The sequence below is a fragment of the Oreochromis niloticus genome, linkage group LG15 (assembly GCF_001858045.2).
Source record: "Oreochromis niloticus isolate F11D_XX linkage group LG15, O_niloticus_UMD_NMBU, whole genome shotgun sequence".
NCBI lineage: Eukaryota > Metazoa > Chordata > Actinopteri > Cichliformes > Cichlidae > Oreochromis > Oreochromis niloticus.
The window spans coordinates 14,868,210-14,892,213 of NC_031980.2; the positions used below are offsets into that span (position 1 = coordinate 14,868,210).

At 41.9% G+C, this 24,004-nt stretch overlaps 1 protein-coding gene across 1 annotated transcript in view; it reads left to right on the forward strand.

Annotated features, from left to right (window-relative positions):
* The first annotated feature begins 3,200 nt into the window (after positions 1 to 3,200).
* si:dkey-174m14.3 (brain-enriched guanylate kinase-associated protein) overlaps positions 3,201 to 24,004 on the forward strand; it is a 33,411-nt gene continuing 12,607 nt past the window's right edge. The window contains 2 exon segments of the mRNA XM_025898986.1: positions 3,201 to 3,511; positions 19,919 to 20,080. Of these exon segments, the coding sequence (XP_025754771.1) occupies positions 3,489 to 3,511; positions 19,919 to 20,080 (185 nt within the window). The 5' untranslated portion in view covers positions 3,201 to 3,488.

Below are 24,004 nucleotides of genomic sequence, written 5' to 3' on the forward strand. Positions count from 1 at the left end.
CACTATGACTTCCCCAGATACCCCTACAGATCTATCTCTCTGCCCAGGGGCATCAACATGGTGAGTGATGAAAGTCTTCCCAGTCTTTAATCAAAGCCAGGCCTCTGAACATATGTTGTGATTGGAACGGAAATTGTTCCTCTCAGTTTTTGAAGAGATGTCTGAGTAAATCAAGCCTTTGTATGCTCTGAGTGAGCCATTCCTGATTTTTCTGCTCTATTATTAAGAGCGTAAAGAGCTCAAGTAAACACGGGCATGTCAAAGAGTTACAATGTCTTTGTCTAGTGCAGTCTGTGGGGTTTTGTTTGAATAATCCAAGAAGCAGTTGCATATAAAATGAATGCTAGAAAAATAAATAAAACAATAAATTATTAAAGCCAGAGTTATGGGGAGAAAATATAAAAAGAAACTTTTATAGCCCCACTACAGAACTTTGTTATCGCTATCTGAACCAGAAAACCATTCATATACTTGACATTCCTGCATTTATCCAAATTTACAGTCTGTATATTATATAGAGGCCTAGTTGCATACACATATAAGATAAAACGAAAGATACAAAACATAATAGTCATTCCAGCATTTTGCCCACTTGAGGGCAGTAGAAATGAACTGCAAACACCACACAGACACCTTAAATGTTGTTGAGTTTCTGACCTCCAACCTATGCGCTAATTTTAGCTCTGATTTGCTCTCCACCATCTGTTCAATGTGATTATTTGACTCATATGCAGTTTTTTTCGGGCTTTTTATTATTTTGCTGAAAGGAACACTGGGATAAAAAAACAACATTTAAAGTTATGACCACTGAAACACCTCTAGGTCTAAAAGAAGTTCGAGCTTTTGGCGATGATTCTCTCAGCGTCTTACACAGAGTCTTTCAGTTTACTGCTAATTATAAAAATATGGTTTATGATTTAAAGCCTCTGCAATCGACTTGGGTTCGCCCAAGTCAAGCCCTTCAAAGTTGTCACCTCACTGGTGATTATTGAACCTAGAATATGTAGTCAGAAAGCAGACAAACCATGTCATCCTGGTGATGACATTTTGAGTGTTCCACGCAAGTTCTGCTGAGCTAAAGCTTCCAATTAATAGTAAAACATTTGGAGCAAGAATGAGCTGTGGGTGTACGATTTCTCCTGCTGACCCACATAGACATCCTCAGCTGATTCAACAGACTGGGTATGCTGATGTCTGTAAGTTTGCACAGGAGCACAGCTTCATGCTGACCAGTAAGCAGACTTTTATGGGACTCCTCATTAGCATTCTACCCATTAGCAACTCCTCCACACAAACAATTTGAACTGAACAATGCTGTCATTTACTGACTCAGCCCACTCACTCGCATTTATTTTGTGACATCCATCATTTACTCAGTTTGAAACATAACCTTGCTAAAATGAAAGCAGCGAACCTTGTTGCACAACTGTTTCCTTCTCGAGTAGCAACCAGTGTTTCCACTGGCTTACACCACTACAGTGCATTACACAGGAGGACAAGCCTGAGGGCTCAATCAGCAATTACTACAACCAGCGAGGGTATTTTTGCAGTCTCAGCATGACATCCATGTCAGTGGTGGATGATGAGGATGATGAAGCACCTGGCTAAGGTTACCTAGTTGCTAAATGTGCACCGCTTTGCAGACTAGGAAGCGTGCAAGCTTATTCTTTTACATCTCCGGGTTTGGGGTCTGTTTTTTTTAGCAGTTCTCACCCCCAAAAAACAAAACATACTTGACAGATCTTCAAACTCTGTGTCGCTCCCATTTAATAATAAAGGAGAAGACCACATTGCCTTAATTTATTGTCTGATTAAAATTCAGCCTTTGCCGTCACCTTAGCAACTGCTTGAAAAAAGGTGGGTGGTGTGTGGGGGCTGAGAGGCAGGCATGTGAGCCTGTTGGCGTTCATCTCAGTGTGAGTGTCTGTGTGTCGCTGCAAAGTTTCATCTCCTCACACAAGTCCTTGTACTTGTAACGAAACATTCTTTGCACTTGACCTTCTGCTGTGCACACACACACACACACACACACACTCACACACTGAACACGCATTCCCCCCACCCCCCGCTTTAAGGTGTGTTTTGTTTGTACGCTGACTCAAATAATCTCTTCGCAACGACTGCTTCCTTCATTAATTACAGGGGATAAATATGGATGAACCTCTCCTCTAAGTGCAGATGGTAAAATCTGCTTTCTAGCATTCGTCAAATTATGAAACATGATAACATAACAGCGCGGATACCACCCTCGATCGGGCCTAAATTTGAATGGAGATGGGGGAATATTCTCAAATCGATGCATAATTCATCGCTCTCGGAAAAAGAAAAAGAAAAAAAGCAGCCGATTCATATAAAACCTATTCTCCTTAACAGCCAGGGACTTGAGATGTAAGATTCAACAGATTGAACCACCTGTTCCCCCACTCTCCACCCCCCCCCCCCCACCTCCCCCTTGTTTCCCCTTCTTTCTATGTCTCTCTCCACATCCTCCTCCCTCTCTTTCCCTCTTTGCTCCTTCTCTCCGATTCAGCACCTCGACAGAGATACTGAGTCGCTGCCAGTATCCCTCATGGGGGGGCTTGCCATGTATCTGCAGTCTGGCTGCAATGGAGGTTTTCACTCTCCCTCCCTCCCTTTCTTCCCCTTTTCCTTCGCCTCGCTTTCTCACTCTTTCCTCTCGCACTCCCGGTATGGTACGATGGTTCTCTTCTCACCTCAAGTGAGCGCAGATGTACACATCCGGGCGCAGTCTGATGAGCGTTGCATGGGGTTTCTCACTAGTAAGGGAAAAGGGAAGAGGAGTAGATGAGGGAGCACGGATGTGAGTGGGGGGGGGGAGTGTGGGGACATAAACAAACACATAGGGAAACAGAGAGAGTGTGCTTGCTGAATATGTATGTTTCTTTTCTCGTTCTTTCTTTTTCTTTTCTTTTTTTTGTGGAGGGTGTTTGTGCTGCAACGGTGCTCCACTTGGCAGCTTCTGGGCCAGTTTGATGGGTCCGCTCCACTAACATGCTGTCATTTCCTTTAGATGCCTGACGAAGTGATGAACAACATAGACACCATCAGGTAAGCTTCACCCTCTCCCTCTCTCCCTCTCCCTCCTTTTTCTGCACATATCTTTCAGCACTCCATCATCACGCCCCCACGTTCTCCCTGTCTTCTTCCTTTAAGCTCCTTCCCTCCCACTCTTCCTGTCTCTCTCTCTCTGTCTTTCTACTCTTGCACAGTCTCTCCCTCACTCCCTCTTGTCTTTCCTCCTGGCTCAGCTGCTGCCGCTGCTGCTGCTGCTGGAGTGGCGAGGTGCTAGTGGCGGCGACAGTTTTAGTGGTGGAGGAGGAGGTGGTGGGGTGGGTGCATGTGTTGGGGGTTTTCTCCGAGCTTTAAGGGAAAGCTGGGTAAACCAATCCAGATAGCATATAGAGAGGGGGTTTTCTCCATCCCCGGCGAGGCTCCGGCAGCAGGATTTTTAACTCTCGGTCTTCAGGATGAAGCTCTGCGCGAGCGGAAGGTACTGCTTCACTGTTTGCATCTTTGATTTGGATTACAAAGCTGCTTTTGGTTGCGTGTGAATATGTGTGTTTGTGTGCTCATCTGTACGTGATGTGGCTGCACTTGCCATGTCAGTTCGTGCTCTCTGTTTACTGATGCAGTGCTGTTAGGAATGATGTCTCTTCTCTGATACTTTGTCAAAGATAAAAGGGTGTATTTTGCAGAAGAAGGCTGACACGGTTCCATGCGGGGAACCTCTTGGCTGGAAATTCGCTGCAGTGACTATGGCGTTACTGTAAAAGCTTTTTTCCCAACAGATCAATCAGGAGGTTTTTTTTTAAAATTTTTTTTATTTTAAATAATCTTGAATCTTTTAAGGTTCCCAAAATGTCCATCCACGACTGTTACACATTGGTTTCTGTGTGATTTTTGGACTGTCACCTGTCGGAATGCACCTGTAACACTGATTAATTACTCTGCATGATAACGCTGTTTTGCCACCATGAATACTTAAGCAAGAGCAGCTCTGATCTGTATGTGTTTAAACAAGCCTGACAGTCAAAAAAACACAAACGTGAGCGCGTGCTGGTGTAGACAGATTTTAATGAGCTCATTACAAAATTGCAGGTGCTCGCCCACTTTTCTGATTTAAGTATTTCAGAAAAATTAGAGCAGCAGAGGAAACATGACGAGATGCAGGGGCCACCCCCCACCCTCTACCTCCCACTCTCTGCTTTGTACCTCACTGGCCTACAGTAGACATGTTTTAATTAATACTAGTACTAATGAACCATTATTAATCCGGCTCAGATGAAAACAGATCCCAAGCTTTTCCTTTTGTGTTAGATTACCGATGGTGTTATTACGATTTCAGGAAGATTACAGTTTAAAAGCCATTTAACCAGGCGACGAGGGGTAATTAATCTTGACGGGGTGTTTCTCTAATAGGAGGCATCAATTGTCCTCACCTCTGTGTCACAGCTTTAATTGAATTATAGCAGCTGCGCCGAAATAAGAGGGGGGTAGCCCCGTGTCTATTCTGCTCGCTCTTTGCATAGGAAACCAGGTCACCTGTAGCCTATAAGCAAGCTGTGATGGGGTTAAAGAGAAATCAGGACCCACCTGAGAGTCTGACCCTACCTCTTCATCTCCCCCCCCCCTCCACCATATCTGCGAGATGCCTTCGAGTCTAAATGATGAAATGTCCTGAAATCTCTCACACTCCGTTGCTCCTGCTCTCTCTCACTCGCTCTTCCTCTTTCGCAATCCCTGTCCCTCTCTTGTCCGGGCTCATGTGTCGGGGCCCTGGAGATGGAGATGTAAATTTTGCATGGCGACACATTGGAGCTCCAACGCAGAGGAGACCTCGGGTGGATTAAACAGATTTAAAGTTTCAAGGAGTTTAAAAAAAATCGTCATCAGAATACTCTGGTGGATGAATAACAGTGTGAAGGGTTTTATTTTAAATATAAGATTGATACCGCTTTTTAAAAAGCATGATTGACAGCCAAAGATTGAGCAAAATTATTATGCCGCTGTCTTGGTGAGTGGTGATGGAAGTGATGTCCTTGAGAGGCAGTAAAACAAAAGTCTGGGTTAGTTTTTAGATTTTTAGGATGCTGATTGATGACATTTTTTTTCTTCCTTCAATAATTCCATCAAACCCACTGCGACTGGATATAATTTCAGAATAATGTATGCACATTAAGTACCCTCATTATACAGGAAGAGAAGGCGATTAAAAGGTGCTTCACACTGTTAAGTTTCAGAATGTATCCTGCACTTTACATCTTGGTCTTTTTAAGCCTGTTTTTAAGTAGATCTTTTTAGATATATACAGATTAAAGAAAGAACAACATAACGTGTCATGAAGAGGCCAGATAAGAGCTTAAATGCTCACTGGAATATGAGCTATAAATAGGCACTCACTCATTTGATGTGTTAATGATGGTGGTGGAGAGAGTTATCCAACACGTGACCTGCCAGGTGTTCACTTGGCTTGAGCTCTGGTGACTTTGAAGACCACAGATCCTTTTTTTAGTCATTAAGTCATTCAGTAACCCTTTATGCCCTAAAGGGAGGGATCTGCATTCATTATGTTTCTGCACTATTGTTTTTTGTTTTCTTTTAAAAGAGCATTTTGGCATTTTGGGGAAGCACCCTTAACCACTGCCTCAGTTAGTCCGCTATAATGTCTCGGCCTCGATCTGAAGGTAAACCAAATCTTCCTACTCCTCTGAAGCTCACTAATTAACATGTCCCGTCTTGTTTGTTTAATCTGTACAAAAGCCAAACGTGAAACAGCAGCTTGTAGTTTTTATAGGTTGGTTATTCCACAGCTCAAACAAACACGATACATGTCAATTATTGAGCTTCATTCGTGCTGCTTTGTGGATTTTGTTCCTTGCGACAGAGCCACGCTGCCTGTTTCCTAATCCAGACTGGCTGCCAGTGGTATGAGAGTGATATCAGTTTTCTCATCTAATTCTTGGCAAGAACACAAATAAAAGGCTCTCCTGAAGTCTTGAACTGCCGTTTAATTTTAACTTAAATTTGCCAACTGGAAGGTTTTTCTCTGCTTGTTCACGTGGTAGTCGCTGTTTGTGCTGTGTTTCAGTTAATATTGTTTCTATTTGATGCTAATAATACATATAGAATACTGGGCAGCTGCTCTATTATAAATGAGTCAAATGGCCATGTTTATGTTGTAGCAAAGGCACCTGTCAGCATCTGGGATGTGGTCGCAGGTTAGTGAACAGTTTTCAAAGTCGACATGGTGGAGAAATGGTGCAGAAATGGGGCAAGGTGAACGCCAGAGTGACTCCGACAAGGGCAAGATTGTTTGCGTTGAAACATTTCCAGAACAGTGATGGCAGGTTGTGGGAGTCAGAGGAGTGACAAAAAGATCTGCTGCTTGTGATCATATTCATATGTGTATTCATAGTTTTCACACAATATTACATCGCTATAGGAACGCCTACCTAGAGGACAAATAGGAGCTTTCCCCGTTTGTTCTGCCAGCTGTTAACTTGGATGCACTTGGAAGTCCCTCACTCCAGTTTCTTTCTCGCAGTGGCCATTTTGTACCAATCCATCCTTTTCCATTGCAACTCTTGTTTCGTTTAAACTGGTTTATTTCATAGAGATATCGCCCATTAATGGACATAAGTCTCAAAATACTGTATGAGACAGAAACATGACAGATTTTAGCAAAATGGCTAGTTTACATCTTTAGTCCCAAGGCAGATAACCAAAAATATAGCCATATGCAAGACAACAATGGTATTTAGAGTGAGTGAGATAAATCTAAAAAAACAAAACAAAACTTGTTATCAAGCTGTTCAAAAATATTACTACTGGATCAGCATGAGATAAACTATATGGATGCAATCTCTTGTCCATATAGGAGCAACATCTTTTAATCGTTGAATTCAGGTTTTCAGTCTCAGGTTTATAAAATCAAGCATGTGGTCATGTAGTCTGCCTTTACAACCATTGGTGAATGAATGGGTTTTGTTTGTGAAAGCGCTCACTGAATTCAAGCGTAGTATTGTAATAGGATGCCACCACCATTGTGGCATATTCCACGATCAACTGTCAGTAGTATTAATGCAAAGTTGAACCACAAAGCAGTAGACCACGGTCATCATCAAACCTCCTCTGGCATTAACATCAGCATAAAAACTGTGCACTGGGAGCTTTGTGGTATAACTGAGCAGCTCCTTTAGGTATAATGTGTATGTGTACTTTTTTCCATATAGTGTTCCTCCTTCCCCCTCCAAACAGCAACATTATTGACCCATCCAGCTCCAAAATAAACAGAACTGTCTGTACTTTTGTGCACTTCCATCCTGTTGGCAGTCTGAGGAATTCTCCACAATAAGCACATATAAAACGCTGCCAAAATGAAGCTCTGGCTGGGACCTCACTGTGGTGGGTGCTGTTTATTGATCGCAGATACATAAAACTTGCAGTATATTTACATAGCTTTGTTTTTCTCCTTCTCAGAAATGACTATTTGTGGCTTGAAACAGCTGGAAAATTAACAGGCTTTTGTTGCAATTCTATGGAGTGTCCCATAAGTCAGAATGGTGAAAACTACGAAGACCTCAGGGCACCTTCAGATTCCCTGAGCTGTTCCGAAAGGGGAGTTTTGGCTGATCATTATAGATAGAGAGATGTTAGTGCAACAGAGAGGACGTGTTTGAAAGCGGCGTGGGAGAGAGGCTGCTCTGAAGAGGCGAGAACTTAGTTTTGACCTGCTGAAGTGGACAGTGTTGCTCTGACAGACTGATGCTCTCCACTGTCCTCTGTGGTCTGACCAGTCAGCCTCTCTCTCCCACACTGTCTGTAGGTCTCTCCATCCTGAAGCTCTGAGAGCTCCCCCGGGGGGCCATTAAGCCTATCTTATTATCTTAACCCCATTATTTCTCCTCCCCTTTGCCTTCTTCAGCACCAGCGGTCAGGTTGTGCTGGTCAGATTTATTCCTCATTGTGAAGAAGCCTGCCTAATATGACAGCGGCTATAACTCAATTTTTTTGTAATTTGACTTGAATTGGACATTTACATAGTAATCTGCATTGTAGGTCAGTTTGTGGTCAATGGAAGTGACACCATTTTAATGAATTTTAAAGTGAGAGTTAGATTTTTTCTGAACAGAAGCCACTGTGAATACCAATGACAAAGAATGGTAATGCTAAAATATAGCCGGTGAATGAGCTAAAATAGTGTTTAGCGCAGAACTATAATGCTAAACTTGTGTATTATTAGTAAAAGTGAGGTAAAGCATCTTTAAGCATATATATAAACATGAATATAGCCACTGTGGTAAAGCATACTCTACTTTATGTTAACTTGAACCCTAATTCTGAGTTTACTTGTATTCAGTAAAGTGTGGAACTGGAGACTAAGGGCACAAACCCATCAGTGTTTACTGAGGTCATAGAGCAACAGAGCTTGAAGTGTTTTTTGTAACCAGAGAGGTCTTGTCCTGCTGGCCATTAGAAAGAGTGCTTCAAGCCACTTCCACCTTGAGTTAATTTTCAGACCCAGAAATCTGTCTTTTATATACAGTCTATAAAAATACAGCAGTATTCACCAAATGGTTGCTAACCTTTGCATAACCCCTGCATAAGAGTTGTTTGTAATGCTTTTCATTTGCAAGGGAAGGAGTTTTGGATAAAATTCTCAAACCCGTGTTTTTAGAAGTTGCTGGTGTCACATAGATAAGTACAAGGTTTCTGTTCTTACCATATGATGGAAGTTTGATAGCCAGACAGCAGGCAAAAGCTGAGGCAACAAAATTCAACAACAAAAGCAGCTGTGAAGCTTATTATCAAATAGGCTAATTTGAAGGATTTCTAAAAAAGGTGCATGTAAAATGAATTGCCAGGCTAAAAATGACACCAGCCATGGGGACATTGCACTGGATCTTTTGGTTCCTCTGGGTTGTGATTTTGGGCTCTATGGCTTGTTCTGTCACATCTCATGGGTGCTTGATTGGATTGATTGGATCTTCAGCTGCTTTCTCAAAGCAGTATCAAATCCTGCTGTTTTGTCAGATGTTTCTGGTATCACAGAGATACATGCAAGCTTACCTTTCTTACTACTAGATGTAAGATGTAAAATCCGGCAGTGAGCACAAGTCATCAAGACGCTGAGGCAAAACAAATTATAAATCCCTTTTTTTGTTTTTCACCCTTTCCATAAAAAATAGGGCAAGCATACTTTATACTACATGAATACGTGACACCACTCTGAGACCTGTAGGGGTTTCCCGTCATGCCGGGCATCAGGATATTGCACCAGATCTTTTGGTTCCTGTGCGCTGAAAGGGTAGCTTGTTGGCTTGTTGGGTGATCAAATTGGATTAGGTTCTGGATCTGTTCCTGTCCCTTCTTGAGCAGTTTTTTGCAACTTGATGGGGTATCTTATCTGTCATCGTTCACTTAACCTCTCTGTGCTTAAAATGTTGCGGCTGATTGGCATATAAAATGAACACAACATATAAAAAACATGTTTTTGTACTAATTGTAGGAATCATGCAAGATTTTAAGATACACAGCTCCAGATGAGATGTCAGTTCAGTGGCTGTGGGCTAAATATCTAGTTAGCATGCCTATGAAAATAGCAGACGCCATGTAAAATCCCAATCTGTTAAAAGTCTGACACAAACTCATGCCTGCACAAGAGGTTACATTGCTGTTGGACAGATACAATTGTAGAACCCATCTTCTCAAATCAAATAAATGCATTTCTTAAAATGTTGAACTGTTATTCGAAACCTTCTTTTTTAGCCAAGCCATAAAGGATTTAAAAGCCAAACTGCAGGGACCTTTGTAATAAAGAGTATCAACCTGTGAGAGTTTAGGAGAAAATTAAACAGATAAATTAAAGCTTTTCAAGCAAATGTCTGCAGCTTGTTTGCCTCGGTCAAGCCGGAGGTCACAGATTACCCTTCTTTTCTTTCCAAGCCACTACATTAATGGGGCTATGCTGGAAAGTTATTAGTGCTATATTGTGTCTTCCCAATATAGTGCCTCTCTGTTTATTTTAAAAGATCCATTCATGCATCCCTGAGTTGAGGCTTTTTAGGCAGCCTCTTGAGAGTTATGGATGGACCAGTAAGTACATCTGAGCCACTTTCTATATGTGTATAAGTGCACGAGGTAAATGCTGAGGAAACACACACACACACATACACGCACAGAAACACAGAGCACTACACTGCAGGCTAGATATGCAGAGGTTGTTCCTTTGTTGCATCTAATCACTACCTGTCCGTTCGAGCACCACTCGTAAACAGCATGCTGCGATGGTGGGTGGCGTGCTGTGCGTGTGTGTGTGTGTATACACATGTGTGCACGTGCATCCATGTGTGTTTGTGTCTGTTCTATTTTTAATGAGCTGAACCCGTTTGAAAGCCGCTTGTGTTTTCCCATCCTGTCTGCTTTTGGTTGTGGTTGCAAACGTGGCAAACACTGGCCTTGTTTTTTTGCACCACAACAGCATTTTCACAGCTGTATTTTTTTCTCTTTCCAACCAGCAAAATAAATAAATAAATGGATAAAAATGAAAAGACTGTGGACAAAAATGCTTTTATTTATTTATTTATTTTCTGCTCTCATCCTTTCTGGGAAAATTTAAATTGTGAAAGTAATTCAGAACCACTGAGATGGAACGAAGTAATCAGCGGGAAAACTTTGATTTCAACTTGTGAAAGAGTTCAAAAGTTGTGTTTTTTTGTGAGAGGGTGTATTCTGGGTCGAGAAAGACGTGATCTCAGCGTCTTTGCTAGGACGGCTCTCGGTAGGCTTCACTGGCACTATGAATATCTTGTCTGAAGGATGAGCTCGTTTTTTTTGTAGAGCAGCATGTTTTTATGTTTTTAATGCGCTCTGTGTGTGGGTTTGTTTTTTAGGAATGTGTAGGTCATTGTTTTTGCCACTCTGAGGATCCTAGCTTGAATTTGATCTTTGTTTGTTTTTTAAATTTCTATTTGCAAATTTGAAAACTATTTCTGTAGTTCCTCAAGGTGAAGGAAGTATTTGCAGAGTCAGTTTATTGATCTGTGTCATGTATTGTGTTGTTTGCCAGCAGGATTCTGTAAAAACTGCAAAGCCATTAAATAAAACTTGATCAAGACTTGAAGCATGGGCAAGAATAGAAGCAGTTCAGTTCCGGAGTGGATTTGATCACGCTCTTTAAAATGGCAAAGTAGAAAAATGGCCCTGGCCGAGGATGTGGCTTCTGATTTTTAAAAAATTTATTTTGCATTCAAATATCAAATTTTTGATTCGGACATGGAAAACAAATTTCTTCCAGGGACTGCCCTAATTGCACTCAGTCAAAAGCACAATAAGCCTCCGTAAGCCCAACATACCTACCTGACCACTTCATTAGGTACGCCATTCAACTGCTCATTAACAGCCAATCAGATGGCAGCAGCTCAAGCTTTTACGTTTGCAGGAATGGGGTGAAGCTGAAGTTGAAACAGAGAATCAGAAAGGGGAAGAAAGAGGGTTTCAATGGGACATGGTTGTTCATATCAGCTGGACTTAGTATTTCAGAAGCTGCTGATCTACTAGGATCTACTGAGAGTGATCCAAAAATGAGAAACAAAAAAACCACCAGCAGCCTAAAACGTTGATACAAGGCAGGATGGATCCATGCTTTCATGGTGTTTACAACAAATTCTGACCCTACCATCATACAACATTTCCTAATCTTCTAATGGCCATGTCTACATGAATACATGCATTGAGTTTCTGCCAAAAGAGTGGCTGACAAGATACTTGCATTAACCAGCAGCTGAACAGGTATACATAATGAAGTGACAGCCGAGGGTATTTTGTGTTTATATATTCCCTGAACAAAAATGCTGTGGGGAGGCTTGAATAATTAGGGAATCACAAATGAGTGGTATGCTGAAAACAATACTCTGGTAGGGAAAGCGTTAATGTATTAAGTGGTAGAGGCACTGTTGGAAGATAAATAAACAGATAACATTCAAACCAGTTCTCTAGCTTTGCATTTCATCATTATACCGGTGCCTGTATCAAACCCTCTTTTTAACGCGGTGCCATTTTCTACGTCTAAATGTCTGCCTGCAGCTTATTCTGTGGTTGATGTTGGACTCTGTTGTCTGTGTTCACTCCTTCAGTTTTGGCAGAACAGAACTGTTTGTATTTGGGATCGGCGAGCCTCCATCACCTCTTCCGCTCATTCTAAAATCCTCTCGGGATGTTGTCGTGATTTCACACTCCCCTGTGCCGGGTGCCATCAGCAGCACATGAAATCCGTTCAGCGGGTCATTATCCCCTGCTGCCGCTAATGATGTTGGTAGTTGCTGTGAAACTACTTAGGTGTCTGCTCCCGAGTTAATCAATGCAGGACCGAGAAACAGCTAAGACATAAACCCACACACACACTGACAGAATAGCACCCTAATTTGAAAGCTGATTTTTGTCTGTGAGGTGGTTGAGTCATACTGTACATGCCAGTGGACTGAGTGACTACTGCAGGTTGTTAATCTGAAGGCACAGGGGCCAGAAAGAGCATCATCTCTGCCTTCTTTCCCTGCTGCTGGATGAGTCAGCCACTCGGGTTCCCCCGCTCTAATGCTGAGGTCTGGGCCTGTGATAAGGGTTTTTCCTGAGAGCCAATCTTGCTGAAAGGTAGACGCGATCAGGAAGCCAGAAAGGAAGAAAGAGATCGACGGAAGAGGCAAGGAAAAGGAGAGGAAGGAGGTAAAGAAATGATGACTTTTCAGCAGAGACTTCACACCCGCTCTCTTTGCTTTTCCTTTGTAATTTGGCAAAGCTCGCTTCCTCTTTAATGTCTTTGGCTTTATTGTAAATACTCTGGCTAGCAACCCCCTCCTACAAACACACACACACACACACACACACACACACACACACACACACACACACCCCTCTACTTTTCCATCTCCCTCATTCCACAACTTTAATGCCCTCCTCCTCTTTTACCACCTCCCTCTTCCTCTTCTTTTCAATGCTCTCGAATGTCAGCGTGGCACGAGTGGGTGGCAGGCACCGCCATCCGAACGAGCCCCTTGTAAGGTTTTGCTGCAGTGTGAGGATGGGCACAAGGAAGACGAAGAAGCAAGCAAGCGAGTGAATGAGCGAGGGTGCTGCGTGCGCGGTTGTGCGTTGGCGGTTTGACAGCGGACACCTGATGGGGCCCGAGACGTGTCGCTAACAGCTGTCCTTTTTCACTTTTATGGCAGACAGTGTTGCTTTAATTCAAGCCTGGGAGAAGGAGGTTGAATAGGCAGAGCTTGTGCCGCAGAGTAAACACAGGCACGCACACATACGAACGCACAAGCAGGAACACACCTAGACTTATAGATGCAAACAAATGTGTACATGTGCGTACGGACAATCAAGCGTTCACCTGCATGGATAAACTCACAGATTTCTGCCACTTTAATGCTCTCAAATACATGCTCGCACCTGCCAAATCTTAAACACACACACACACGCGCGCACACATATTCGAAGCTGGTATGACTCAGAGGGGAGCAGCTGGAGTGAAGGCTCCAGTGGCGGTAGTGAGCTGTCACCATCTGGAGGAGTACATGTCTCCCTGCCTTCTCAGCCAGTAGCAGAAGTCACCTCCCAACAACTGAGCATTAGTAGATCAACATGTTTCTTTATTTCATAATACGTGTATATGTGTACATAGTATCAGTGGGTACAACACCCCAAACATGAGCTGTAACCCGCTGCAGTCCCATCCACAGTCGGTCATTGCTTCCTTCCCGGATGGTCAGCCCACTGCTCGGATCAGAGGAGCTTTGATCAAGCTTTGACAGCCTGTCTCATTCAATAACATGCGCCATTTGTCTGTGTGCTGAAGGCTGCACCTGTGCTGCGGACGCCACCAAGACGCAGAGGACTGGCGGGACGGAGGAAATATTTATACAAGAGACTTTCAGTCTTTCAGGCTTGTCAAACTCCTTCATTCACACTGCCTGGATGTGTCAGCTCCTCTTCTTTGTGTTTGGACATATACGAGATGAAGACACTGAGTCTGCAAGGGATGTTTGTTTTTACTGATAAGTCTGATATCCGCCTGTCACAGGAGACTTTCCTCCACCACTAGTGACACGAAACAAGTCTATGTCCTGCCAGGACCCAGAAGCAGTTTTTTTTTAACCTTCAACAGATTTTGTCTAATGGCTTCTGACCACAAGCAAAGGGATTCAGCATTAAATACAATATTTAGGAATGTAGAAAAGGTTTGTGAACATTTATGTTTTTTAAAAAGATATAGACAAATGTTTCAAACATTTCATTTTTTGTATGAAGGCAGTTGTGGGGGTTGTTTGCTTATGTTCCAGAGTGCTTTCAAAATTTCATCAAACCACACTCACACAGTGTGTGAGTGATGAGGCAGCTTAGTGCTTCTTTGTGTGTTTTTCCATGTCAAACTGTTAACATTTTTTCTTTTAATATACAGCATTTGTGGACACAAAAGAATACTTCTCATTCAAAATCAGGTTTTCAGTTCCCCAAATGTTCCCTAAACTGAGTGGGGGGAACCTAGATTTAAGAAGAAAATGCAGACAAGCTGTTTGTGGGAGCCTTTAATTTAAGAAATAAAAATATACACAGAATGTACTCACCGGGCACTTTATTAGGTACATCTTAATATTAATTGGTTGGACGCTCTTAAATCTTTGTGGCACAGATTCAACAAGGTGCTGGAAACATTCCTTCACTGGTACTAAGGGGCCCAAAGTGTGCCAAGAAAACATTGTCTACACCGTTACACCACCAGCCTGAATCATGCAAGGCGGGATGGATCCATGCAGTACGCCAAAATCTGATCCTACCATCTGAACGTCACTTTAGTAATCGAGATTCATAGACCGGGGAATGTTTTTCCAAGCTTCTGTTGTCCAGTTTTCATGAGCAAGTATGAATTATAGCCTCAGTTTCCTGTTCTTAGTTGACAGGAGTGGCACCCAGTATGGTCTTCTGCTACTATAACACATCTGTTTAAAGGTTTGGTCAGTAGTTTGTTTATAGATGCTCTTCTGCATACCTTTGTTGCCTTTGCATCACAGTCAACAAATGTTGTCAAATGCTTTCTCTTTAAACCCTAGAGATGGGTTTGTGGGAAAATCCCAGCATATCAGCAGTTTCTGAAACACTCTAACCCAGTATCCTGGCAAAGCGTGTAATTATAGACCCACTAGTCCATCCTATGAATGTCACGCTTTGCTTCTCCTAGGCATGAAATGGACAGGCATGCTTAAGTTGCAGTACCTTTCAGTGCCAGCAGAGGGCGATAATGTATTTAAAGGCAACATAAAAACAGTCATGGACGAACTTTTAATGAAACACATTTACACGTAAACACGTATCAGCCATGTAGCTTAATATTACGTGGAATAGAAGGAGCCTGGATTGTACTTCATACCTTCTTTGGTCAGTTTAACTTGTTGGCTTTAAATAAACTATCGCCCTCTACTGGTACTACAATCTAATTCCATTTCACACCTAGGAGAGGCAAAGCGTGGCATCCACATGATGGTCCAGCAGGTCTATTACATGCTTTGCTGTGATATTGGGTTGATGACTCAGAAAACCCTGCCACAACAACAACTAACTTATATTCATAGTACCTTAAATTACCTTTCTTCCTCATTCTGATGCTCAATTTGAACATCAGCAGGTCATCTTGACTGTGTCTACATGCATAACTACAATGATCTGCTGCCATGTGATTGATTAGATATTTGAGTTAATGAGTGTTCAAACCAATGCAACTAACAAAGTGGCCGGTGAGCGTATATATTGCCTCTCCTTTAATGGATTCCCCTCATATGGTAGCTGAACTTTGCTGGAAAGCTGAAAGGAATCCCTTGCTCTTTATGTCTGAAGGACTGAGTCCAAAGCTTGACATTTACGGCTGATGTCTCAGACAGTTTTACTTCTCATTTTCACTTCCGCTGTTTCTTTGCAGGAAACGCTGTGCACCGCCAGTGGAAGAAGTAAGACAAAAATGGTCTTTACTCTGAATTTAGTGCCTTGAATTTAAGGAAACGGGACAAAACTCGTGGGATATTTGCCATTAAAGTGTCCACATTATGCTTAATGGGATTTCCATGTCATTTAGTCTTCTACACAGGGATTTGCACAGTTAAAAAGACAAAAGTCAACACCAAATAGAGTAATTCTCACCCACAAAGAAAAGCTATTGAAGTCCTTCTTATGCCTCATTTGTAGTCCAGACTTTTCCAGACTTTCTGTTACTCATCTACATAACAGTGGTATAAGAGTGGCTAGTTTTGGCACATATTTTCCAAAATATCTCAGCCATGAGCAAAGCACACCAAATGTTCTGGTGTCGGGTACAAAGAGTGAACGCAAGAATCTTCACGGCATCTGAAGACCCAGTGAATTATTTTCATTTTGATGCAATATCCGGAGGGGAAAGTTGCAAACGTTGCTATGTGTGCTCTGTGCTCAAAAGGGGTTTTATGTAGAATGAGAGAAAGTGAAAGTGGGATCATAGCAAATTCGGCTTTTCAGGGGGAGAGGCCTTAAATAGACTGGAGCTAAAGAGCATTTCAGACAGAAGGTGAGAAGAGGAGGTGCAGCATGTGAGAAAAATTATGAGAAAAATAATGCATTTATTTTATTTTATTTTTTTTAGTAGCAGACCCCCTGCTTGTCCTGCTTGACTTGTCCTTACTAAAAGTTGCCATCCTGTCTGTTTGCTTTGTTTGGCAGGGTCAACACAGATAGATCACTCACTAATTCCAGACTTAGCTGGTCTCCTTTGGAAAACTAACATAAATGCTGTCTCCCTGTGGTCAAGCCCTTTAAACACATGAGAGGGAAGGAACACAGACAAACCATGAAAAAGATATACATTGGCAAAACCGCCTTAAAAGTCCCCCGAAATGGCGGCAAACATCCGAAAAAGAGGTAAGAGTGAACGTCTCAGACGCCATCTTTCCATCCATCCTCGTTTTTTATCTGTTTGTCCGTTCATCCGCCCACGAGGTGTCTCCTCTCGCCATCCAGAGGTGCTAAAGCAGCCTCATCCCGCCTCTCCAAGCCCAGAAGTCACGCTGCCTCGTCATCTCATCTCGCTGGAATGAAAACACTCATTATGTCTGACTCAGCTCCCGTTCACCGAGGAGGTCACTAATGGGGGATTTAACATCCCTGGAGCTACTTCACATTAACTCATCCTCTACCAAACAACAAACACCTGTTTTCCCCTGGTGATTCCAACCAATCACAGAGAAGCATGAGGCGAGGAGGTGGGGGCTGCTCGGATAGTGCGGCACTCAAATGTCACTCAGTCATTTGAGACATTCATTGAATCACTCTGTGGGCAGGTTTTCTCTACTCACTGACACAGTTCCATAAAACATAAACACTATCCCACATTCAGTCTGAAGTTAAACTGAAGCTAGAAGTTATTTAGTATTTAGCATTTTTGTATTTACAGTTGAGTAAATGCAGACTGGAGCTGTGTTCGAAGCAGGATACTCAATCTGAGTGCATAAAAAAAGCACAACTTACCTAACACGAGAAAAAACTAAGTTCTAAATTTGATAAGATATTATGTTGCTTTGCTAAAAAAAAGTGGAAATGAATAATTCAGATGCTCAGTTTTTCATGAAATAAAACTTAATTGGTTTAAAAAAAAGAAGAAATCCATATCTGATATAGAGGAATCAGAATATATGAGAATATGAGCACTGAATTATGTGCTCATATTGCTTTTCTTTAGGAAAAACAAAACATTGTGAGTTTGTGCAAGGATCTAGCTGCATTTATTTGTGGCAGAGAAGAGAAGAAAAGGTAGAAGTGAGGTGATATTTACAGAGCCACAAAGTCTACGTGCAGAGGAGATCGGGTGGATGGATGGGTTGACAAAACACTGGACTTTAAGACAGTAAACTGTATTCAGCTTTTATTATTGTAACATTGGACAGTGGTGGTATTCAATGTTAATCCACCTATGCTTCACTGACACAGGCCTTGAGCTCCTGGCAACCTCTGGTTACTAGGGCAAAATTAATATTCTCCAGCCAGTTGCTGAGTGCTTGTTGACCAGATGAAAGCTGCACCAAAGAGAGCGCTGCACCACAAACCTTGCTGTGATTGCTGTGTTGACCACATGTAACATGCTGACTTGTCTGCAAACACCCTCCGAATAATCGCCAAGTGGTAGTGAAGCTAAAAACATGATACACAAACCAGAAAAAGACACCATTCCCCTTCAAAATAAAACCACTGCCTTACTGCTCCAACCAACACATTTCAAAAAGTGCAACTCTGAGCAGCTTTTGAAAGCAAATGCAAGGAGGTTTTTGGTACAGCTGGCTAAGAATTACACATTTTTCTCTAGCGACCTGTAGTTGCCAAGGGTTACCAACTGGTCTATAGTCCTGTGTGACTGGGTTCTTATTTAGTATCCTTATTCTTATTCCCCTGAACCACACAGCTGTTGTAACACTTCTATCTAGGTCAGAGGATAGGAACACAATATGGTCATTCAACCCTTTGAAATGAGGTAGCTGCTAAAAAAAATGACACTAATGCACAAATGATGGCCTTTAACCATAAAAAACACTTTTCAGTACACAAATAGTGGTCCATAATACCAGGTGTAATAATAATGGTCTATAGTGGCCTATAATAGTGCTCATGAGTCACCTTTTTTAGTTCAGTTCAATGATTTTTTTTCCTAAGCTAAGTGTGGATATACCAAACATCGCTACTTTAACCAAAGAAGTCATGCACATCAAGTTTAATCATGTGAAACATCATGTCGTCCTCTGTGTCCATGTCTCCTGCACATATCTGGTGCATCTGTGTTGTAATTTGCCTTTAAATGGGAAATTAAAAGAGACATTTGGACAAAACCACTGAGAAATGATAGAGCGGAAATATTCATTTATACCCAATGAGGTTCCGTATGAAGTCTGGTTTGACCTGTTCTACTTTTCATCTTATCGATTGCAGAAAGATTATCACGCATGCTAATTAGATTAAACTGGGTGATACCTCATTTTAGTGTCCTGAAAAACAAAATCCCTCAAAGGAACCTGTCCCTGTTCTTTTTTTTCGATGTCCCTGAGCCCTCGACTCCCTGAATCTATGATTTCGTTAAATAGTGAGAAAAAGAGACAAAGAGAGGAAGTGACAAGAGCGTCGTGACCACATCTCCATCCACTCTGCTATCTGTTATCCGGTCTCAGATAGAGTCATTACCCTCCTTCCCCCATCTGTCCGTCAATATGAGGTCCATTAAGCCCCACCGGGCACATTCAGATCCATCAAGGCAACAGACATTTCCTCCTTTCCCACTCACACTTGCCCTTTTATTAGATTGAAGCTCAGGTAATGCACATACTCTAAAAATAGTCATCATTGTGCTGTCTTCCTGTATTACATGTGGGGAATATCGTCGTTTTGTAAATCTGAGCCTTCGGGGTCTATTCGCATGACATATTAGATTTCATTGTCTCATGTTTCATCACTGATTAAAACCTCTGTTTTTCTCCATTGGGCCTGTATTACTTTCTGATGAGGTTTCTGTGATGTGCTGCAGAGCTTTAATACTGAAAAAGATTGACTAATGCTCTAATGTCTTAAAAAGCTCTGTATCCTTACTTACCCCAGCCTGGATTCTTAATTAGAGATCTGTGTTTTGATCCCATGTTTTCCTCGCACCACACACTTTTGCAAACAAGTTTTCTACTTTTATCACCCTCTCATGATGCTCCCATCATAACTGCACAGCCATTCAGGGGTGCATTAAAAAGATCTGTAGACTACTTAGATAAGCATGCACTCAAGTTAGGAGCCTGTTTCCTCCATCATGTGCTCTGAACCCATGTGTGTGTGTATGTGTGTGTGTGTGTAGCTCATTGCTGGAGCAGAAGGAGGACTTACGGAAAAGACTTAACTACACAACACACAAGCTGGAGCTACTGCAGAGCGAATTTGACTCCACACGGCAGTACCTGGAGACGGAGCTGCGCAGAGCACAGGAGGAGCTGGACAAGTTTACTGATAAACTGCGCAGGTAGGCCCCTCAGTACGAACTGTACAACACCCAGGGGGCAAAGATGGTGGCAGTGTGGCACAGAACGTTTCACAAATTGTTTGCGGACTTTGTTTGCAGTCAACATTTCTCATTTTCAGAAAATTAAGATTCTCTTTTTTTTTTCTCCAGCAAACATGAGCAGAGAGAGTAGAAGACAATAACAACACAGCTCTGTCACAGGAATGTAAACAGCAACAGCAAATGTTTTACATCCCGTCTTTTTCACAAATGCTCTGTGGTGGATAGTGCTTGCACTGGACTTTCCACATTCAGCACTTACCCATGGGTATCCGCAGTTAGCCAGGCTGGAGTTCTGGTCCACTGAACACAAGCTTAAAACTGAGGAAAGATAAAATATACTGAGGGAGCTGTAGGAGAAGCCCATTATAGCCCAAACAACACAAGAAGTACGTAGCAGTTGTTTTAGTGGACTTTTTATGAAGTGTGAGATCAAACTTTTTATTTTATTTATTGAGCAGGAAAAAGTTAGGCCTGTTGGCATTAAACTGGCCTGACTAAAACAGGGTTAGCACAGGTTTCTGTTCTGCAGAACAATAATAGGAACAATCATAATAACATACAAATGTATTCTTCAATCAAATACTGTTTATAAGTCTGTATAAATCAAGGATGTCAAACTCATTTTACATCGGTGGCCAGCTGGCCTCCCTTTTTTGTCAGTGTAGGGAAGTTAAACTGTAATCTCTTTAATCCCTGTAAAATCTCAATACAAGAAAAAGAAGCAGAATTTCTATAATACATCTTAGTTTTACTACATGATAAAAAAAAAAATGCTCTTCTATTTAATTAAAGAAATCTATCAGGGCAGCACGGTGGCACGGTGGTTAGCACTGTTGCCGCACAGCAAGAAGGTCCTGAGTTCAATTCCACCATCAGGCCGGGGTCTTTCTGTGTGGAGTTTGCATGTTCTCCCCGTGTTTGCGTGGGTTCTCTCCGGGTACTCCGGCTTCCTCCCACCGTCCAAAGACATGCAGCTTGTGGGGATAGGTTAATTGGATAATCCAAATTGCCACTAGGTGTAAATGTGCGAGTGAATGTGAGTGCGAATGGTTGTCCGTCCCTGTATGTTAGCCCTGCGACAGACTGGCGACCTGTCCAGGGCGTACCCCGCCTCTCGCCCTATGACAGTTGGGATAGGCTCCAGCACCCCCCGCGACCCTGAACAGGATAAGCGGAAGCGAATGAATGGATGGATGGATGGATGGAAATCTATCAGCATGAGTCTTTGGGTTTAAACTGTGAAAAATAAATATTAAATTTCAGAAGAAGCTCTGGATGCTCATGGTCTAGACCAGGGGTCCCTAATCCCAGTCCACGAGGGCCGGTGTCCCTGCAGGTTTTAGATGTGTCTTTGATTCATCACAGCTGATTTAAATGGATAAATTACCTTCTCAACATGCCTTGAAGTTCTCCAGAGGCCTGGTAATGAGCTAATCATGTGATTCAGGTGTGTTGACCCAGGGTGAGATCTAAAACCTGCAGGGACACCGGCCCTCGCGGACTGGGGACCCCTGGTCTAGACTGTCCTGTAGTAATAAAGAGGAAAGTTGTTATTAATTCCCAGAAAATTCCCTGTTTTTTAATTTATTCTTTTTATTGTGGAAACATTGTAAAAAACTGAAATTGAAACTGAATAGTAGGTAGTAAAAAAAAAGGGATTTTTTTTCTATCGTTTAATTGTGTAATTATTACTTTATTACACTGTTGTATGTGAATTGCTGTGGGGGAGGTCTTTATCAGTAGGACAAATTGTAAAATGTGAAAATACAGTTAGAAGTCCAAAATCTATGCCCTCATTCTCATTCCAAAGACATGCAGTGAGCTGGATTGGTGTCTTTGGCGGGTCGATTCTGGCCCGATTCTGGGCCTTATGTTTGACACCCCTGATATAAAACATAATACAGGACACAATGACAAACTGAATGCTAAACAAATAATATATCAGTTTTAAGCGGAGCATGGTTATTCTGTCACCTAAAGGGAAATACACAAAATAAAGAGATCAAATTAGACGTTGGCAGCAGATTATTAAACTCTTTCCAGAAAAGTGTCACCAAACTCACTGCTTCCTTTCCAAATTCATTTCCTCTTTCTCTTTCAAGAAGAGAAAGAGGAAATGATGATACTTGGAAATTTGGGTTCCTAAACATTTTGAGCTTATGTCAGCATTTGACAGATGCATTTAACGCCGCATCATTGGTGGTGTAACACAGTGCTACGCAAAACAATGTTACTTTTGAAGATTAGTCATATTTAAATAGTCAGGGCCCAAGAATGGCACACTGCAGTGTGCCTTTAAAGTACTGCTCAGCTCAAATGTGTTTTGCTTGGATGTTTGACATTTACTGTACATGATGATGAACAATCAAACTACGTGTCAGAAGTCTACAATAATACTTTAAAATTCCACTTCAGGGTGATTGCTTATACAAAAATACGGATGGGTGGACGAGCCTATGTTCAGCATCAGACTTCTAAGCTGAAACACAGCTGTACCAGGTGTTAGGATTAATTGGAAAAGCCACCCTATGAATAACAGAAGGTGCAGTGGCCACCCTCAGAAAATGGCGCCGCTTACGCTTCGCCGTTTCCAACTTGGCGCCAGGATAATAATATACGTTGCCAAAGAACATGAAAAGAAGCCTGATGAATATTGGCAGCACATTCTTTGGTCAGAAGAGACCAAAATAAATTTGTTTGGATAAGACGGGGTCTGGATTGTTTGGTGTGGACCTGGCCAAGACCAGTGACTGCACACAGTGCAGATCACGAGAAAGAGAAGTGGGAGGGTACTAATAAGAGGCTACGAGACAGAAAAACTTCCAGGCAAGATGAGCTGCATAGATGGTGCTATAACTTTCCCAAAAATCTAAGAATGTGAGGATATTTCCAGAAATGGCTACAAAAGGCTTTTAATGTAAAAAGCTGAAAATGACTGAATACAGAGATTGACAAAATTCCTCTTTACACTTGTTTAAAACAACTAAAAAACAATCTGAATTCTGCTTTTGTTTTATCTAAAACGTGTAGGATTCGTCTCATCTTGACTACTCTAAATATAGCACTTCATTCATGTGCCTAAGGAAAAATGTTTAATACTGCATCACTGTTTAAGGAGTAGACATATGAGGTGATTTTCTGAAACCAATTATGATCCACTCCAGAAAGTATACCAATGTGATGTAAACAGAAAATACCCGGAGACTCAAACATAGTGAAATAATAAAGATTATATGTCTACCATGAGCGTTCTATATTTTATGTGAGAACCAAAGCGGGCTGAAGCTATTATTAATCTCTCTTCAATATCGAAATGCACGTATTGAGGGGGTCTTAAAGTCATTATATTAGAGATCATCCTCCAATTAAGATCTAAGAATTTAATTGCACAAGTCAATTGTACCACAATTGTTTGAGAGATCTGCAAATTATGCAGTGCTGCAGTGCAGTGTTTCTTATCTGGGTAACTCACAATACTGTATCATTTTAAATTACCTCCTGGAAGGTATTTTTTTCTATTATCTTCACCTGCTGTTTACACGAGTCTTTACTTATGGTATCTTAACTGATCAAAAACAAATGCCAGTTTGTGTTTTAAATAGATTTCATAGATTTTATAATCCAACACTTTAGTATGTGTTTATACCTGATAGAGTGCATAGTTTCCTCTGGACATGATTTAAGTGTGAAAGGCCACACAAGCGTCTGAGTCTGGTGTTGAGGAATTGCTGTCCAATTCCTGGATGGGTGAAGGCTGCTGTTGTGCAGTGGTCATTGGTTGTAGCTGTTTCTGATGATCACGTCAACACGGCGTGTCTCAGGCATCCTCAACAGGAGCCATACTGGGAATAAATGCTGGCCAAAGAAGTGTCTGAATATACT